We start from the raw sequence: 21,750 nt of genomic DNA, 5'->3' as shown, positions 1-21,750 counted from the left end.
TACCAATAATTCAGAAAAAGGGTCACTCATGTGAACCATTGAACCAACTTTTCTCTAAGTCTATCAATGTAAACCAACATAGAAATAACGCAAATGTCAAATTCCAGAACTCCATCAGTCTGATACCGCAAGAAACTGTAACTAGAACCAGATTTAATTATCAAGATGCAAATTTATCATGAAATTTCCTGCTTAGGGGATCCTCTGTTTCTCCACAAATATTTAATGATATATGAACCATTCATAATTTGCAGAAAAAATTAGTGCTTCAAATGTATGGTAACAAGTTTCCTAAACCAGAAATAAAATCAAGCACACATATTTCAATAGTCAACCATCAAAACTTCATAGAAGCTAATGAAAAAGAAGACTAATTGAAGTCTTTTACATTTATTCCACCAAAAAGTGCATAGAAATGAAAAAGGAAACACAACAGGTCTTTAACATTTATTCAAAACATAAAAACAAACAAACTGCAGACATTAGAAAACACAAATTGCCTCGCTGCAGTTGAACTTGGTGTCCTCTGATCCACTTACCTTTAAAGCACTCTGGATCTCCCATAAAATTGGCCAGCGCAAAAAAAAAAAAAAAATAATAAAATATATTAGTTAAACTATATAGTTCAGGAAGAATCTCAATATCATCTGATAAATCTCATATTCAAAATACCTTGTCCTTCATCACTCCATTCAAAGTGTATAAAAGGCCAGCAAGAACACTCGCTGCCAAGTCATCTATATCTTTGGATCATTTTCATCATAAATGTCTCTCCCATAAGTAGATCCGGACCTACTACAAGATATACTTATGGAATTGTAGTCACTTGCAATCCAATTGCATACATTTCCATCTTGAGTCCATGGATTCGCTTACTTGTATCAACTATCAGCATTTGGATTGTGACAACAAGCAAAAATGCTGCGCTTTTGTGAACTTCTCTTTCCGATGATGGCAATCTCATCCAAGGGACATCAACCAGGAGAACTGCTCTCCAGTCGCTCCAACTTGGTGCACAAATCTCGATCCATGATTAACTGCATGTCATACAAAAGACAAGGATGAGACTGAGCCAGAGCCTGAGCCAGAACTTGATTATATTCATGGTCATGGATGCTTTAGTAATATTCAAAACTTCTAGCCTCTTTGTGCTTAAATCATCAAAGATGTCATGACACACTTAAATGAGTTGAGCTAATTTATTAATGGCCGGCCCTTTGATCAAGAACCAACGACCTGTTAATAATCTGCGACCTGGCCTTGTGCGTGATCTGCGAAACCATACCTTAAACTCCTCACGTCAATGTATCGTTGCTATTAATTCATGGTCGAAGAGAGGTTAGAATATTAGAAACAACACATGGTTGAAGAGATCACAATGTAATAACTGGATCCAGATCACACATTCTCTTCGGGGAGACAATGAAGAAATCCGACAGGTGTGTATAAAATATTCAGTAAACATTCATTTACGTTAAGATCAAGTATGTAGTATACTCATAAATGAGATAAAAGAGTTTCAGAAAATGAAAACCTTATCTTTATCAATTACGATAATCTGAAATATTTATAAGAGACTTAAGGACCACACAGCACCTTGCGTCCATCTATTTCTGTTTCGCTAAACCATGGACGTCTTCTGAACAAAACCTCTAATACCCCCACATTCCTGAATTCCAAGTTTAAACCAAAACTGGTGAATTTCGGATAATTTTCCACGGAGTTTGGGGCATTTCACTAGGGATAGGTCATACAATTTTCCATTGTAATCTGACTTTGAGCCATCAATTTTGGGCCCGAAGCTTGTTTTGAAATCTCATCCAGTATCTCCTCCACATCATCAGCCAACTCTTCAACATGGTCCAGCCACATTTTCACATCCACGTTCGACATCAGCTTCTCGTTTTCCTTACAGTCGATAGCTTCCATACACTGGTATCTAATTGATTGCTTAAAAAGAAATTTGTGAACTTAATCAAATCCTATTGTTTGGCAATTTAAATTCATACCTACTAAAGTTGATGCTGTGTTTGGCAGATATGGTTTCAGACGGATCAGTTTAAAGCAAGGCATCATTTTGATAACTATTTCTCAAAGCGAAAGTGATAGTTTAAAGGGTCAAATTCAGTCAAATTGCAATTTCTTAAATGGACATTAAGGGATGGTGGAATATTGATAGTTTTCAAAATCAGGATACCAGTTAAGAGATTTTCTAAACCTAAGGCGGGAATATGTATTTCGGCTATAGTGTTTACAAAACACGAAGAAGGAAGTCTTTCTTTACTTCTTCCAAGAAGGAATCCATCTTAGTTGTTAATTATTGTGTATTATTATTATATAACAACTTGAGTATTTTTAAAGCTATGATATACCCTTTGACTTTGATGAAAAACTCCAAACCATCTCTTATCTCTTCTGTCACTTACAAAACACCTTTAAACCACTTTCAAACACTTGCTCAAATCGTTGGCATCCAGAATTTTAAGAGCTTTCGCTATTTTGGAAGAGGTGATTGGGTTCATTCTGCCATACAAACTAGTATTTTGAGGTAAAATGTTTTCTTCTGTTTTCTCTTTTAGATGTAAAATTTTCATGTTTACCTTTCTTGATGTATGTTCATAAGCATTTCTTATTTATTCCTTGTTTATTGATTTATCACTTTCAAAAATTTAATTTTTTTATACATTTAACATAGATTAAAACATGTGGTGTTGTATTTTAAGTAAATGTAGTATTCATTCTTTCAAGATTTTATTAACTGTAGTATATTATAAACAGAGTAATCTGGAAATCATTATTATTAATTTAAACTGAGGTATGGACAAAAATCTATAATCCTATTCCTTTTCAGAGTTCTTGCACCATTTTAAGTGATTATTGTGGGAGTGTCATTTCACATATCATCCTTCTCTTTGTGTGACAGTTCTCAACCATGTTTTACTCGCTCCATCATACACTCAGCCCGTTGCTGGAAAGAATGGGGCGGAGTTTGTTTGAGATGAATCAGATTGCAGGTCAAGAGCAGCTATGCTCAATTCCAGACAAGTGGATGGAAATCTTAAGGACATTTATAAAAGTAGTTCCCGAGGAAAATAGAAGAGATCACACCAATGTGGATGTGAAAGCGTGGCTGTACGATGTCCAAAACGTGATTGATAATTTGAAGGACATACTGGATGAATTTGAGTTGATGGCTGCTTGTCAGAGTCGTACGACAGGCAAGAACAGTTCCTTCTTGAACATCATGCCTGATCGTTGTACAGTTTCGAATCCGAATGCTGTGTTGGATGGCGATTTGAGGTCTAAGATAATGGATATAACTAACCGATTGGAAGAACTTGACAGGAAAAGAAATGCACTTGGACTGAGAGTCATTTGGCCCCCTCTGCTAACAGCGTGCGAATCTATGATAGAGTACCCTGAATGGGTTTCTCCAAATGAACATGCTATCTATCGCAGGGGCAGAGGTAATATGTATGGCAGGGGAAGAGATAAAATGTATGGCAGGGGCAGAGATACAGTTAACCGATTGAAAGAATTCAATACGAAAAGGGATGCACTTGAAATTATGACTCACTCTGCACCAGCCAAAGTGGTAATCAAGAGGGGACTGGATTCGAAGAGCGAACCTACTATTTATGGAAGGGACGAAGATAAAATGAAAATTCTTGAATTGGTGCTCAGAGATGAACCAAGTGATGCCAACTTTAGCATAATACCCATTATTGGCATTGCAGGAGTTGGCAAAACAACGCTTGCTCGGCTTGTGTACACTGACAAGACAGTAGAACACTTCAAGCCTAAGGCGTGGGTTTCTGTTTCTGAGGACTCTGATATTTTCAGAATCTCCAAGGCTATCCTTGAATCAATCACTTCTAGATCCTGCGGTCTAAAGAATTTAAATGAAGTACTGGTTCAACTGAAAGAAGCACTAGTTGGTCGAAAATTCTTGCTAGTCTTAGATGATGTATTGAGCAAGAACAATGGCTTGTGGGAAACTCTCAAGTCTTCTCTAATAGTTGGTGCCCCAGGAAGTAAGGTAATCATGACAACACGTGGTGCAGATCTTATGATATCAATGGAGTCCAATAATATTCAACCTTATAACTTGGAGGTTTTATCCAATGATGATTGTTGGTCCGTATTTGCGAAGTATGCATTTAAGAGAGATTCGGATGCACGTAAGGATTTAGACTATGAATTTGGGACAGCTGATGATATACATAAGACTTCAAAATTAATTCGTGAGCTAGTTGTTCGAAAGTGTAGAGGGTTACCCTTGACAGCAAGGATTCTGGGTAGTCTTCTATGCTCTAAATGGGATCAGGGTGAGTGGCAATATTTTTTGAAAAGTAAAATATGGGATTCAGCTGATGACAGTGAGATTCTCCCAGGACTAAAGTTAAGTTACCAAGATCTTTCTTCAGATTCAAAAGTTTGCTTTGATTATTGTGCAATTTTACCAAAAGATTATGAGTTCGAAGAAAAGGAACTTGTCCTTCTATGGATGGCAGAANTTCGTTTCCAAGGCTGCCCCAATGCTCGACACCCATGTAGCTTACTAATACATTTACTTTGAGGAGCTTGAGCCTATAAATAGGCAACTCCACCATGTAAAGTTCATATCTTGAATCCGATCAATATACAGAGTTTAGATTTTCTCTATATACTTCTCTCTCGTTTATAAGCTTTTAGCCTGTGAGTTTGTGTGAGTGTTAGGCTGCTTAACTCATTTCCGACGAGTTAAGGCCGCACGAACTTAGCAAAGAAGTTAAGTGCGTGACAAAAGTCCCTTAACGATCATCCCTGCTAATTTCACAGGTTTGAATCCGAATCTGTGTTGGATGGCGATTTGAGCTCTAACATAATGGATATGACAAATCGATTGGAAGAACTCGACCGGAAAAGAAATGCACTTGGACTGAGAGTCATTTGTGGCCCTGCGTCATTGCCGTTCTTGACGATGGTAGAAGCAAGGTATGCCACGGCATGGGAAAAGGAGTGCCCCGGCATGAAAGGAAGACTTTCTCCAAAATCAGTCCAGAGGGTTCCATGCCACTGTGAAGAAACAGGAATGCCGTGGCTTCAAGAAGAGAGCTTTGTTGGTATTTGGCCAGAGAACTCTAAGAAAGAAAGGAAAGGAAAATGCTAAAAATGAACTGCATTTTTCATTATACTGTAACTTATGATATATACACAGCAAAACTTACTGTTTTACCAACTACAACAACCATTCAAACTTTAAAATTTAAAAAACAAAGTTGGGAACTTAATACAAGTTATCTTACGCTGATTACACCTAAACATGTCACAAAATTAACAACTCTAGCACAACTCCAGCAGCTTCAATTTCGGCAGAAAAGAGGGAATGCACCTGCTGCTTGACACCAAAAACTCATTCAAAAAACAAACTAACTTAACTGAATTTTCCAGCAAATTATCAACATTTCAACAAGCTTGCATCAGGAATTCCAGAGAGCCCAATGCAGCAACATCGCAAAAGTCGCGGCATCAAGGAAGAATGCTGCGATATTCAGAAAACCATTCCGCGACGGGAGTCTGAGGAAGAGTCCCAGAATTGACCCGAGAGCACCATGCGGCAGCACACCAAAAAGCATGCCGTGGCATGATCCTGGAAATTCAAATTTCAAGTTATTTGAAGAGTAGTTATTGTTAGTTTATGAATTCTAATCCCCTTTAACTGCTGTCAAAATTCAGTTCAGGGTAGTTAGGGATTGTTATCCCTTTAACTAACATATAAGGGATTGAATGGTGTAGTTTTTTAATGTACTTGAATCAATTGAATAAAATCTTCCTTTAGACACAAGATCATAGAGTTGCCTTCTGACCTGAGGGATTTGATCAATTTAAGACATCTTGATATTAGCGGTGTCAATCTAATAAAAGAGATGCCATTAGGAATGGAAGAGTTGAAATGTCTCAAAATATTACTAAATTTTATAGTGGGCAAAGGCAGAGGATCTGATTTGAATTACTTGAAGAAATCGAAGTTTCTTCATGACCTTTATATTTTAGGATTGCACAATGTAGTTTCTCCACAAGACACAGAGGACTTCTTATTAATTGATAAGATGTATCTGAAAGTGCTGGTACTAGAGTGGGAATCTCAGTTGGATGAAACACGAAATCAGTTGGTGGAAGAGAATGTATTGGATGCGTTACAGCCTCATGCAAATCTGGAGGTACTCAACGCCAAAGGCTACAGCGGCACAAGATTTTCAAGCTGGGTTGGAGATTCAACATATTCTAAATTGGTGGTCTTAATACTGGAAAGATGTGAAAAATGCACAGTCCTGCCTTCACTTGGATGTCTGGGCTTACTTAAACACCTCACCATCAAAGGAATGACGGGAATAAAAAGGATAGGTTCTGAAATTTTCGGAAAATATTGCTCAAATCCTTTTAAATCGCAGGAGACTCTTTGTTTTGAGGATTTGCAGGAATGGGAGCATTGGGATTCTGTTAAAGAAAACGAGCATTTTGAAATATTCTTTTGCCTGCATGAGCTTTCCCTTTTGAAATGGCCCAAACTCTGTGGAAAAATACCTGAACTTCACCTTTTTCAGTTTAAACTTACAATTCAGGAATGTAAGCATTTAGAGGTTTCGTTCCCAATCCTCCCAATGGTTTTGTGAATCAGAAGTAGATTGATGCAGGATCTTGTGCGGGAAGCAAAGTTTGAATAAGGTATGGCTGTAATCTTCTGAAACTCTTTGATCTCTCATCTCTTTTCTTTTTATCTCAATAAATGTTCTTTCTTCTTGAACTAAATATTCCTTTACATGTTAGATATTGGAAAATCTACTTAGGGACTGATTTTAGTAGATTTGACCTTTGATCAGTTTGATGTTTATAACTTGATTACTTAGAGAAAAATTTCAGAACTGCTGTGCTTGCAAATAGGAAGGGAGGTTAACTAGTTTATTATTGCGTTTTTAAGCAGGCCTATCTAATTGGAGATCAGACTTCGGAGTGCTTCAGATGGGAGATAATTCGTTATGTGGATCAGAAATTCAATTGAAGGAAGGCAACTAGTGATGTCTAATATCTCTGTGTTTTTATTTGTTTGCTGAATAAATGTTAAAGACTATGTTTTTCTTTTTCTTTTCTAAGCACTTGTGATAGAATTTTGTCTGTGTGTTTATTATCTTCTCTTTAGTCATGTAATAGACTCTTTTATTCCTTTCATTTCTATGCACTTTCGATGGATAGCACATTAAAATTACATCTTCTCTTTAATATTGTAATAGACTGTTTCTGGTTTTACTTGAGGGTCGTCGGATTAGAAATTTAGTTTTGTTTTTGATTTTATGATGATATTTTAGTTCTAACTCGATTACCTGCCAAGTGTGTTTATCCACTGTTTAACGACAGTAATGTGCAGTAAGAGATGAGTTGAGTTCTGGAGATTTGTATTTACATGTTGGTTTAGGCATTTGGTGAGAACACTTTTATTATAATGTGCTAGTTTTAATCTACCTTATTTCTCTATAAACTTTATAGCATAAAGTGTGTATATCCTCTGTTTGGCAGAGGTTTAATGAGAGACTTGAAAGTATGGTGCTGTAATAGATAAGATCAATTTATGGCATCTTGATATTACTGGTGTCAATTTACTCATAGAAATGTCATCAGGAATGAAAGAATTGGAATGTTTTAAAACATTACTCAATTTTATTGTAGGCAAAGGTGTAGGCTTTGATTTGAAGGATTTGGAAAACTTAAAGTTTCTTCGTGAGCTTTACATTTCAAGATTACACAATGTAACTGGTTCACAAGATACAAAGGACTCCATATTAATTGATAAGAAGGATCTAAAAGTGCTGGTACTAGAGTGGGACTCTCGGTTGACACACAAGATGAGTTAGTGGAAGAAAATGTATTAGACACATCCAACCTCTCCAAAATCTAAAAGAACTCACAATCAAAGGCTACAATGGCACAAGATTTTCAAGCTGGGTTGGAGATTCAACATATTCTAAAATGGTGGTCTTAACATTGGAAAGATGTGAAAAATGCACAATATTGCCTTCACTTGGAAACTTGGGCTTGCTTGAACTCACTATTAAAGGAATGACAGGAATAAAAAGCATTGGTTCTGAGCTTTTCAAAAAAGATTGTTCAAGTCCTTTTAAATCACTGAAGACTCTTTGTTTTGAAGATTTTCAAAAATAGGAGCGCTGAGATCTTGTTGAAGAAAATGAGCATATTGAAATATTCCCTAGCTTGGATGAGCTATCCCTTGTGAAATGCCCCAAACTCCATGGAAAATTACCCAAAATTGACTATCATTGGTTTAAACTTAGAATTCATGAATGTGGGGTGTTAGAGGTTTTGTTCACAAGACTTCTATGGTTTTGCGAAGCAGAAATAGATGGAGGCAAGGTGCTGTCCGGTACTTAAGTCTCTTACAAATATTTCAGATTTCCGTAATTGATTAAGGTAAGGTTGTCATTTTCTTCTTAATTTATGAGTATACTACATGCTTAATCTTGACATAAATGAATGTTTATTGAATAGTTTAAACACACCTGTTGGATTTCTTCATTGCCGCAAAAGAGAATGTGTGATCTAGATCCAGTCATTACATTGTGATCTCTTCAACCATGTGTTGTTTCTAATTTTCTCACATCTCCTTGGCCTTAAAATTAATAGTAACGATTCATATTTTATATTTTAATCTATAATCTGTAATTTAACTATCTTATTATTGTTTATTTATGTAGGCCTATCTTATTGGAGATGAAGAGCTAGGATATGAACTTCAACTGAAGTAAGGCAACTAGTGATGGCTAATGTCTGTCTGTTTTTTTTTTCTATTTAATGAATAAATTCCCAATGCACTTGTGATGGAATATTGTCTATTTTGTGTTTGTCTTAATTGTTCACTTAAATCTTCTTCGTTACAGGATTTTTTACCGTTTCTGTTAAGTAATGATGTTCAGTTAAACGTTTGTTGTTTTTTTTAAGAGTAAACAACATATTCCCACCCAAGGTTTGACAAAATTCCAAGTTGGTACCACAAGTTCCATTTATTCCAGATTCCCACCCTTAAAGTAACGGGAAATGGTTAGATATAACGGCTCAGGGGTAAATCGGTCATTTCATAGAGGAGGCGCACATTAACAGATCGTCGCCCCTAACAAAAATCCGACGCACGTTAGCAACATCACCGCCGTTGTTTTTCACTCTTTTCCAGTGATTCTTCCACTCAAAATCACCCTTGTCACCACCATTTGAACCCTTATCCTCCCCTCTACAAAACCATACCCTTGACAACCCCTCATCGCCCGTCGATCTCCAGCCACGATAGCCGTCACATGTGACTGGTTTTCGTCGGTGTCCACCGGCGAATGGCCACTAAACGGTTGTTGGGACATAGGGGTTTTGTAGATTAGGAGACGCTGGTTGCAGTGGTGACATCGAATTAGATTTTCGTCGCCAGAATTCGACAAAGAATGACAAAAACCTAAGCTTGACGGCACCGGCGATCGGAGGGCCCAATGAGTCGGGAACCAGAGGGGTTTTGGACGACGGATGATGGGGAAGGTGATGGAGGTGACCAGGGGTTTCATCGGCATCGGAAATAGCCCAAATCCGGTGAAAACCGAGATGGTGCACAGTCACTGAGGGTGTAATTGATGTAATTTCAAAATAAGATGGTTAATTTTATAATTTTAGTAATTTAGGGGTTAAAATTAATTTATTAATTTAGGGTTAAAGGGCATTATGGTAATTGTACCCTCACTATCCTAAAAAATGTTAACAGTGTTATTTTAAGGGTGAAAATCTGGAATAAATGAAACCTGTGGTACCAACTTAGGATTTCGTTAAACCTTGGATGGGAATATGTTGTTTACTCTTTTTTTAATTTACACTAACCTTTAACTAACGTCTCTTGGACATTACCGTTACTAACGTCTAATTAAATATTAATTTGGTCTATCTTTCCCCTATTAACATTCTTATTTGATATAGTATTACATGATATTAAAATTTTTCACTTCAAGCTTCTAGTAAGTCGCTAATACATTAGTTCAACTCATTTAAGTGCGTCATGACGTCTTTGATGAGTTAAGCAGAAAGAGGCTGGAAGTTTTCAATATTTTAAAGCATCTATGACCATGAATATAATCAAGCTCTGGCTCAGTCTCATCCTTGTCCTCTCGTGTGACATGCAGTTAATCATGGATCGAGATTTGGAGCGACTGGAGGAGCAGTTCTCCAGGTTGATGTCCCTTGGATATATCAAAATGGCCAATGTTTAAAGGTAATTCCATGGAGAGGAGTTTAAGACTTTTAAGGAAGTCATTAGCGACAAAAAGAATAAAGAGGAGCTAAAGTCAACAAGAACAGGGAACTAGACTGGCTAGAGAACGTGTAAAAGTTGGTTGATCGTGTGAAGAAGATACTGGATGAGATTTGCTATCGGAGATACGTAGTGCTTCAAACTTTTTGGGTAGGAAATTTCTTAGATGTTTCCACCTTTCTTTATCAAACTCTCATTATTTCTCTTATTCTCTCATCACGCGCTTACCACCAACGGGAGAAATGTCTAAGTATGCATTTGGTTTATTATTTTGGGTAGGATTTTGGGGATAGTATTGGATAATTGAATATGGGAGTATTACGAGGTAAAATTTAAAAATTTATAGAAAAACCCCCTAAGTTTGCTAATTTCATAAATACCCCAACATATAAATTGACAAAAATACCCCCACCACCTGCAGTGCCAGATTCTGGCCACCACCGCCGGAATCTGGCCGGAAAATCGAGTTACGACACAGACCGGTCGGATCTATGTCGTAACGAGTCGTTATGGTCTTTTCCGGCCAGATCCACCATAGATCTGGCCGGAAAAGGTCAGATCTACGGCTTGCCGTGGCCGTCGACGGCCGAAAAAGGCCAAAAAGACGGCCATCTTTGGCGGTCAACGACGGCCAAAGATATGGCCGTCGTTTTCAGTCAACGATGGCCAAGATTTGGCCATCGTTTTCGGTCAACGATGGCCAAGATTTGGCCGTCGTTGACCTCAACGACGGCCATTTCTTTGGTCATCGTTCACGGCCAGATCTGGCCTTTTTCGACCAAATCCGTGGTGGATCTGGCCGGAAAAGGCCAGATCGGTGAAATTCCGGCCATTTATGGTCGGCAGGTTGGCCGTTGTATAGATTTCGACTACCACCGACGGTGGTTGCCGGAATCTGGCGAGTATGGGTTATGGGGGTGTTTTTGATAATTTTTAAACTTTTTTTTAGGGTGTATTTGATGAAATTAATAACCTTATGGAGTTTAAAAGTAATTAAAAAAATAGGGTAATATTCTTGGAATAAGGTGTCAAACGTTATTTGGAAAATAGGATCCAGAATCTGGATAAAAATAGTAAGCCAAACATAGTGTAAGAAACCACTCCAAGTTACCAATGTGTTGGCTTGACTTCGGACCCTCACACCCCACGAGTAGCATCACTGTGGGTGTCTTTTTGTTTTGCTCTTTCTACCTTAAGTCACATCAACACTTGATGGTTTCAATGAATCATGATGGACTACAAACACTTTGTCCCAAAACTCACATGGGGTGGGTGAGTGGGTCTACCATAGTGATCAATCATTCAATAGAGAAGCAGAAGTTTTTTCTTTTCCGATTCCCACCCCACAGTTGTTGACACTATCTACTTGTATTTTTTTCATTAATTACACAATCTATTATAATTACTCATTAATTGGTAATAATTAGCACATTTACAAATGTGGGTTTGATTTTAATGGACAAGTTACTGTTTACTTCATGACTTTATTGCCATTCACTCCTTCCTTATATAGAATAACTCTCCACCCATTTCTCTCGTAACTCTCTGGCTCTCCCTCAAAACTCTCTCAAATTTGATTTACTTTAAGGTGTTGAGGTACGTACATTACAAGTATTTACATGCAACTTTTATTTTCGGTTGATTTATTGGTTTATATTCTTGTATTTTTGTTCGGTTCAAATTTAGAGAAGCTATTAATCAATTTTAGTAGAGTATTGGAATTAACTAAACGGTGTTGCTGTTAAAAGACATACCAGTACAATCAAATCAATTTTAAAGTAGAATGCAGGAGATTGAGAGAGAGCAAGAGTAAAAGATTTGGTTAATACTTTATTTAGAATGCATTAATATATAGGATGCGTTTATTTTCCTGTTTTTGTCATATCCTATTCTTATCATCAATGTTCTGAAAACCGGACCGGACCACCCGATCGGACCGATTCAATCGGCAATCAACGGCAAACCCGGTCCGGTATATATAAAAAACTGCTATTTTGATTTAAACCGGATTGGACCGCGGTTGGACCGCCAGAATACTGCCGAATCGCGGTCCAATCGCAACTAAACCCTGCCGGATTCCGACATCTTTCGACGGAGAAAACACCCTTATTCTACGGACGGCATCTCCACAACCAAACCCATCCATTTTCAATCGCCTTCATCGATCGCCGTCCACCTAAAGTCTACGCAACGTCGAATTCTTTTGTTGATTTCGACGAGTTCCGACGCTGATGGAACTCTCTAGCACCACCATCAGAGTCGTCGACACCTACACATCAAAAGCCCCAAGATTCCAGTTTCGATTGGCTGTCGATCATCGCTGCCATCACCACTCACCAGAATCTTTGCACGACAGGGGTGTTTTAGATAGATTTCAAACCTTAAGGGAGTATTATAGGGGTGTTTTTGATGAATTTCAAACCTTCAAGGACTAAAATGTAAGTTTAAAAATTACGGTCCAACCAACCGATCCAACCGGTCAAACAAAAAACCGGACACTTGAATGGGTCATTGTCCGGTCCGGTTTTCAGAACATTGCTTATCATTTCCAAAATACACATTTGTTTCCTGATTCTAAAAATACTATTATATTTTCTTTAATTTTTTAAAACCCCCCTAAGTTTATTAATTAAACTAAACACCCCCCAAAAAGTTTAAAAATTGATAAAAACACCTCCATCCACCCACATTTGCCATTCCGGCCACCAGTATCGGAAGATGGCCGGAATATAGTGTAATGGTGCACTACCGGCTAGATCTAGCCGATATTGCATCGATATAGCTTTTTCAGACCAAATCCGCCGTGGATCTGATCGGAAGAGGCCAGATCTATGGCCAAAGATCTGGCTGTTAACAGTCAGATCTTTGGCTGTAGCTAATTGTCAACGATGGCCAAGATATGGCCATTGTTGACTGTCAACGACAGCCAAGATATGACCCTTTTTGACCATCAACGATGGTCATATCTTTGGACATCATTGTCGACCAAACGTGACTAGATCTGGCTGTCAATGGCTAGATCTAGCCGTGGATCTGGCCGGTGGTCGACTGCCGATATTTACTGGGTGGGTGAGGGTGTTTCTGTAATTTTTAATGTTTTTATTATAGGGTGTTTAGTAAATTCACAAACCTAGGGGGTGTTTTTGTTCATTTTTAAATCCTATCTCGTTATTACCACCCAACTCATTCTTTGTCAAAAATACTACCCAAAATGCTACAACAAATGCTCCCTCAAGTTTTCCAGTAAACGAGGAGTTCACTACTTGATTCCATTTTCCCAAGTTACTCTAGTTTCGTTTAAAACAATCCTATATTGTATTACAGCTACGTTCATGATCACAAGTAGCTTCCTTATATAGAAAACTCTCCATCCATTTCTCTTATAACTCTCTACCTCACTCAAACTCTCTCAAATTTGATCTATTTTCAGGTGTTTAGATACGTAGATTACAAGTATTTAAATACTATTCCTTGTATTTATGTTCAGTTTAATTTTAGACATGTATAAGAATATATAATCCTACTCCCTCATTACATCTTTGTCCACTTAATGTTGCATAACCTTGTCTTCCAAATTAAATCAGTTCTGATAAACTGTTAGGAAATTTCTTTTAACATTCGGCAAGTTAAATACTTGTAATAATTAATATGTTAGATTTGGAGGAATAAAATATTATCGATGATTTTTTACTTAATTGCCCTTCCTTGTTAATATTATTAACCACAGTTGGCCACAGCCGACAGTCGTCAAAACAATGCACAATCAACTGGATTTGGTTGACCTTGCACCAATATGGCCGTTTTCGGTCAGATCCACTTTGTGTTCAAAATGTTTATTAATTAAGGGTAAAATTGGTATGAATAGTTTATTACCACGATAATGGAAAAATAACACCCTCCCAGATGGTAATTGAATTACCCCCGTTTTCACCCACAGCAGCCACTATTGACATTGAAAGTTTATGATAATCTTTCATCACTTGATACCTAAACCTAGTAATTTCTGGAAAATAAGATAGATAATTGGTGTTATCGTTTATGCCCCCGGAACATACGCACCCTAGTTATTCTTCTTTTTCATTAATTTCTATAAACTTTAGCTTGCTTTTATTTTTGGTTTGGGAATCTTATTACTATAAATTTGCAGCTATATTTCTTTTTTCTGCAAATTATGAATGAAACATTTGTGGAAAAACAGAGAACCTTGTGCAGGAAATTTCTTAGATGTTTCCACCTCTCTTAGCAAACTCTCAATCATTTCTCTTATTCGCTCACCGCGCGCTTACCACCAAGGAGAGAAATTTCTAAGAAACAGGCAAAATCTAGTCTCTCCATGTGAAAAGCAGTAACAATTTCAAAAGTTAAATGAATGAACAAATAATCCACGCCAATTTTCCAATGGGTTGGCTTGACTTAGGACCCTCACACCCCACGAGTAGCATCACTGTGGGTGTCTTTTTGTTTTGCTGTTTCCACTTCAAATCACATCAACACTTGATGGCCAATTTTCCAATGGGTTGGCTTGACTTAGGGCCCTCGCACCCCACGAGTAGCATCACTGTGGGGTCTTTTTGTTTTGGTTTTTCTACCTTAAATCACATCAACACTGATGGTTTCAAGGAATCATGATGGACTATAAACACTCTGTCCCAAAACTCACTTGGGGTGGGTCTACCATAGTGATCAATAGAGAAGCAGAAATTTCTGCCAATTCCCACCCCACAGTTGTTGATACTATCTACTTGTATTTTTTTCCATTAATTACACAATCTATTATAATTACTCATTAATTGATAATAATTAGCACATTTACATGTGTGGGTTTGATTTTAATGGACAAGTTACGGTTTACTTCATGACTTTATTTCCTTTCACTCCTTCCTTATAACTCTCTAGCTCACTCATTTCTCTCACAACTCTCTAGATCTCCCTCAAAAACTCTCTCAAATTTGATTTACTTTCAGTTGTTGAGGTACGTACATTACAAGTATTTACATGCAACTTTTACTTTTTTTATTTTCGGTTGATTTATTGGTTTATATTCTTGCATTTTTGTTTAGTTCAAATTTAGAGAAGCTATTAATCAATTTTAGTAGAGTATTTGAATTAACTAAACGGTGTTGCTGTTAAAAGACATACCAGTACAATCAAATCAATTTTAAAGTAGAATGGAGGAGATTGAGAGAGAACAAGAGTAAAAGATTTGGTTAATACTTTATTTAGAATGTATTAATATATAAGTTTTCCAGTAAATGAGGAGTTTCACTACTTGACTCCATTTATCAATTAAGTTGATGAAGTCCATCTTCTTCCGGTCATGGTTATTTTTGTGTCTGCGATAGTTAATTTTTCTTTTTCTAAAAATTTCTCTCTTGATCCCTCTTTTAGAAGTTCTCTTATATTCGCTCAGTCTTAACAACCTTAGTTTTGAAATTTTGGTGGAATCTCTGCTTCTATTTACTTAATTGTGTTAAGGTACAGTAATTACAAGTATTAAATGTTTATGAGTGTTGATTTATTACTGTCACTATTACTTGTTTTAGGGTAATCATAAACATTCACTTACACCCTCTGTCATAAGCTTTTTTATTTTTTTTTTCTTAAAAGAAATATTTTGAAAATTTTAGGACATATAATTTTATGATATTCCTATATCTTGTAGTGGTTGAAAAAAAAAGAAAAAAGAAAATTGTTTTCATAAGGCATATGAAATTCTTAAGTTATGATCATGTATCTTTTATTCTGTATATATCTTATTAATAATGAAAATATAATAGTGATGAAGGCAAATGATAAAAGTGAGGAATGTTTTTTTCTTTTCATTTGTTAATCATTTCAATACTAGAGTCCTCTAAGTCCAACTAACAAAGTGCTTCTTTTTTATTTAGACTTTTTGGTAAAGTTGTGGTGGATATATATATATAGATCATCAACTTGCGTTATGGTAAAATGGGAAGAAATCAAATTGTTTGAATGGTTAAATATTAAATTAATCTTAAAAAATATATGATTAATTTTTTATTAATTAAATAAGTCAATTTATTCCCGTTTCCGTGCAAGTTGTTACTGGTAGTTACTAATTTTTATAATATCATGACTTTGCATTATAAAATGTGCTTTTTTTTTTTTTTTTAATAAATTTGTTTTTGGATTCATTTTTACATTTTGATGTATGTACGTTTATCAGCATCCATCTTAACATCATTTATGAAGTGTAGTATAATTATTAACATATTTATCTACTTTCAGAATTTATTTGAAATTTTAACCAAACAATCAATCAAATAAAATTTATCCTTACAAATGTCGTAACAAGGAAACAAATTAATGTTGTATGTACATACGTTTTGAGGGCAGAGTATCAGCAGCTTTGCAATTTTTAAAGCATACGTGAAGATGAATATATAGTTTCTCACTCTGTCTTTTTCATACTCCTCTCTTTCTCTGACAGTTCTACCGGAAATTCATGGATCCGCAACTCAGTGCGCTTCTCACTAGGTTAGTGAACACACTGCAAGAGCCGTCCCCAGAGTTGAAGCAACTTGCAGCAGTTGCAGGGCAAAACGGCCTATTTTTAAAGATAAACCGGTGGACTACAGTGTTACAGATTTTTATGAAAGCTATCAACAGAGAGGAGAACAAGAGACTAATGTCGGACGTGGAAGTGAAAATGTGGCTAGACGACGTCAAAGAGTTGGCAGATGATGTGGAGGAGATACTGGATGAGATTTCGAAACAAGCTTCGCGCCTCAAAATGATGGCTCAAACTCAGACTTCCATGGGCAAGAAAAGTTCATTAAACGGCCTCATTCCTGCTTGTTTCACAAGTTCGAATACAAGGGCTGTTGCACCGTTTGATGAGAGTCTGATTTCCAGAATAATTGATATAACTAGCCGATTGGAAAAACTCGATGCCAAAAGAGATGCACTTCGACTATATGTGCTTGGTACACGCGAATTACAGTCTGCGCCTGGTTCCATAACCAAAACTATTTATGGGCGAGACAAAGATAAAGAGAAAATACTAGAAATGGTGTTGAGGGATGAAGTGAGTGATCATGCCAACTTTAGAGTAATACCCATCATTGGCACAGCAGGAGTTGGAAAAACAACACTCGCTCGACTTGTGTATGATGATAAGGCAGTGGAAGACTTCAAACCAAGAGCCTGGGTTTCCCTCTACGAAAGTTCCAATGTTTTCAGAATCTCCAAGGCCATTTTAGAGTCAGTCACTTGTAAATCCTGCAATCTAAAGGATTTAGATGAAGTGCTGGTTCAACTGAAAGAAGCAACTTTTGGGAGGAAATTCTTGTTTGTCTTAGATGATGTTTCGACAGAGAATTATGGTTTGTGGGAAACTCTAAAGTCTTCCTTTATGGCTGGAGCACCAGGAAGCAAGATAATAGTGACAACCAGCAGAGTAAATATTGAATTCCCAGTCAATCTCAATATTCAACCTTATACATTAGAGGTACTGTCAGATAAAGCTTGCTGGTCGGTCTTTGAAATGCATGCATCTGATTGGGAGTGTTTTTATTCACTATTAATTCGTGAAAAAGTTATTCATATGTGTAAAGGCTTACCCTTGGCAGCGTGTATTCTTGGTGGCGTTATAAGATTTAAGGATTATGAGGAATGGGAATGTATATTGAACACTAAAATATGGGATTTAGCAGATGATAATGAGATTCTTCCTGTGCTAAAGTTAAGCTACCAACATCTTCCTTTATGGTTACAAAGATGTTTTGTTTATTGTGCAATTTTACCTGACGATTATGAATTTGAGGAAAAGGAACTTGTTCTTCTATGGATAGCAGAAGGTCTAATTGGCGGACAACTAGAGAATGAGCAAATGGTTTGTGAGCAGTTGGAAGATAGAGGCAGTAAGATTTTCCAAGATCTATTGGAAAGATCTCTTCTTGAACATTCAAGTAGTCATGCTTCTAAATATAGAATGCATGACCTTGTGAAAACTATGGCCCGATGGATTCATGGAGAAACAAATTTCGGATTAGAAGATGCGTCGGGGGTCAATGAGCAACCAGAAGGTGATGAGAAAAATGAATTTGAATTTTTCTATGATGTTGACAACATACGGACATTTATGCCAGGACTCCTATGTAATGATGACAGTCATCACATCACTGATGCACTTCTTTCTGATTTGCTACCAAAGTTCAAACACTTGAGGGCGTTATCTTTGGCGAAGCATAGTATTACGAAGTTACCCAATTCAGTTAAATGTTTGAGATATCTAAGATATGTCAACCTCTCTGGCACTATGATCAGAACGTTACCTGATTCAATATGTTCACTACTCATCTTGCAAATTTTGCTATTGATGGATTGCTCTCATCTCATTGAGTTGCCTTCCAATTTGAGGAAACTGATCAATTTATGGCATCTTGATATTATTGGTGTCAATTTACTTAGACAAATGCCATCAAGAATGAAAGAAATGGAAAGTCTTAGAACATTACTCAATTTTATTGTAGGCAAAGGTGTAGGCTCTGATTTGAAGGATTTGGAAAACTTAAAGTTTCTTCGTTTTATAAGCAGCCAACAAATCACAATGCCCATAAACCTGCGCTATATAGATCATGATCTCTTTATTAAAATTTAAAAGGGAAGTTACAAGTACTAGCGCCATTATAAATTATCTTCCTCCAATTTTTCCCTCCACATATTATCTCAAACTCTCCTCTCTCCCTCTTCTCTCGTGGCGCTTCAATCACATTTTTATGTCAGACTCCCCTTTTTCTCTCTCTCTCTCAGTGGCACTTCAATTCATTAAGGCACCAATCTGCATTGTCAAGGTTGGTAGGGAAACCAGCAAATTAAGGTAAACATAAATTTTATTTCGTTTCAAAAAAATCTGGAATTTTAATTCTTCAATTTTTTTTTCCGCTGGATTCAATCCATAGTTTCAACATGGTGTTTGGTAATTTGATTATTTTTAGTAGCTAAAATCTCTTTTTGATGATTTGTTTTATTTGTAATTGATTAGGGATTTGTAATTATTTTAAGAAAATTGTGCATTTTAATTTCCATTTATGGATTAAATTCATTGTTTTAACATTGTAGTTTTGTAATGATTTCACTATAGTAGCTAGATAATTGATAGAGTATAAACTTGATTCTTGATTGGAGAAATTAGAGGTCAGAAACGTATCATTGTTATTTTTGTTTTTTATTATTGGTGACTCACTTGCAGCATAAGTTTTGCAAACCTAGGTTAATTCCACTTTCCACTAGATTGGCATTTTTTTAGTATGTTTCTAGGCCGGAACCCTATATAGAGATAGAGATGGCTCCCTTTCATGGTTGGAAATCTGAACTTATTAGTAGCTAGTCCCCGAAACAGGCATTTTTTCAAGCTACACTTGCCTCTCACAATTTATGTAATAAATTTTCATGAACACAATTTTTCAAGTATTAGACTAACTAGTTTAGCTTTATAAAACTATCCACGCATGATTAGCTAGCCAAAACTGATATTTATTATTTATCCATGTTAGAGTTCAATAAATAGGAACAAGGGTAAAAAAAAAAATCGACACCAAGCATGAATACTTCTCACATGAACAAAATATTCAGAGGTTTGAAATATTTATTTGAGAATTTTAATTTAAAATGTATATTGTAATTGTTATTTATTTGTTTATTTTTGAATATTAATTGTCTTTTATTGTTATTTTTTGAATTAGGATCTTCCGAAAGCCAGCTCCAAGGGGAGGTGCATTATTCCATGACACTCATTTTAGTAAAAGAAATACTTGGAAAATGTGAAGCTAAGGTTCAATATAAGTATATGTAGTGTATTTTTTTTTTTATTATTTTGTATAAAAGTTTATTATATTTATATTATAACCTAATACCTTATTTAATTTATAAATAAATTGTTTTTATTATTATATATTCGTGCTTATCACATATATATTATTTTTGTAGGAACAAATGGAGAACTATCTCATCAGGAGCCTGAAGGTTCTAACCACCTACTCAATTAGAGATCACTCAAAGGTTTTAGGAAAAAAACTGGTTATATCGTGGATTAGGTTATGGTCCAAAACCACTGCATCTTCGAAAACTAGAAGGCGAGCCGATCAAGATGTTTTAGAGGAACTTACACACTGCATGAGGAGGTGCAAGAATATGAGGCATAAGGGAAGAATTTACCAATATAGGCAACGATGGAGAAGATGCAGCAGTTCATCTCAATGAATAGGGTTCTCGATTAATGGCTCACAAATATTTTCAGGCCAATTTCCACCGGATCCTCCACCACCTGCAACAATTTGAGTTTTATTTGTCCACTTTTTGTTGAACATTAGAAATTAGTCAACTATATATTTTTGTTTTATTTAAAACAAACATATTATAGTTCTATAATATATATGGTTCGATATATTTGTTTGATTGAATATTACATTTACAAATTGATGTTTACGTTTACAAATAATTTTAAAATGTCTAAGATAATTTATTATAATGGGCGACCACAATTATATTTCGAAGTTGTAGACTTTTAGCTATGAAATACATTCAAGTTGAAAAGTTTTGTTGATGACTTTTACGTTTCATCGCTAATAGTTTCAAGTGACAAAATATAAAGTACGTCATGTTATACTTTAAACGACACATATAGAGATTACGTCGTTATTAACTTTAGGTGACAACAACTCATATTTTATCGTATAAATGGTTAGGCAACAAAACGTCACATTTGTGCGCTGTATATTTTAAGCGACGCATAAAATTATAATGTCGTTATTAACTTTATGCAACAAAAATGCACATTTCATCGCGGTATATTAGGCGAGCAAAATTCATATTTTGTCGTGGTAATATAAGCGACAAAAACACATCTCGTCGCGGTATAAAGTAGGTGACACAATATAGAGTACACCGTATTAACTTTAGGCGATGACATTTAATTTCACCGGTAATTAGATTTAGCGACGAAACAGTATAGGCGACAATTTTTTGTTTGTCGCCAAATTTAGCGACGAATTTTAACAAATTGTCACCTAAAATCAAGCGGACATGCCTACCGCGCACGATCATGGCGACGATTTTCTTCGTGCTAAACGTATATCGCAAAATTCTAGGTTTTTAGCAAAAAAAATTCGTATGCTAAAAGTCCTTTTGTTGTAGGTGCTTATATAGAAAACTCTCCATCATTTCTCTATAACTCTCTACCTCACTCAAACTCTCTCAAATTTGATCTATTTTCAGCTGTTTAGATACGTAGATTACAAGTATTTAAATACTATTCCTTGTATTTAGTTCAGTTTAATTTTAGACATGTATAAGATATATAATCCTACTCCTCATTACATCTTTGTCCACTTAATGTTGCATAACCTTGTCTTCCAAATTAAATCAGTTCTGATAAACGTTAGGAAATTTCTTTTAAC

General features: G+C 36.0%; 2 protein-coding genes across 2 annotated transcripts; both read left to right on the top strand.

The window, feature by feature from the left end:
* Positions 1-2,437: 2,437 nt before the first annotated feature.
* LOC116141484 (disease resistance protein RGA2-like) lies at positions 2,438-4,579 on the top strand. The gene is made up of 2 exons (XM_031426990.1): positions 2,438-2,548; positions 2,924-4,579. The coding sequence occupies exon 2, from the start codon at positions 2,933-2,935 to the stop codon at positions 4,577-4,579; it is 1,647 nt and encodes a 548-aa protein (XP_031282850.1). The 5' UTR covers positions 2,438-2,548; positions 2,924-2,932.
* Positions 4,580-15,783: 11,204 nt separating this feature from the next.
* On the top strand, positions 15,784-18,953 carry LOC116141483 (putative disease resistance RPP13-like protein 1). Its single transcript, XM_031426989.1, has 2 exons — positions 15,784-15,805; positions 16,782-18,953. The coding sequence occupies exon 2, from the start codon at positions 16,797-16,799 to the stop codon at positions 18,951-18,953; it is 2,157 nt and encodes a 718-aa protein (XP_031282849.1). The 5' UTR covers positions 15,784-15,805; positions 16,782-16,796.
* The last annotated feature ends 2,797 nt before the right edge of the window (positions 18,954-21,750 follow it).

Source organism: Pistacia vera, unplaced genomic scaffold, assembly GCF_008641045.1.
Source record: "Pistacia vera cultivar Batoury unplaced genomic scaffold, PisVer_v2 Contig4, whole genome shotgun sequence".
Taxonomy (NCBI): domain Eukaryota; kingdom Viridiplantae; phylum Streptophyta; class Magnoliopsida; order Sapindales; family Anacardiaceae; genus Pistacia; species Pistacia vera.
Note: the sequence above shows the minus strand (reverse complement) of the source record. Positions and strands in the feature narration are given on the sequence as shown.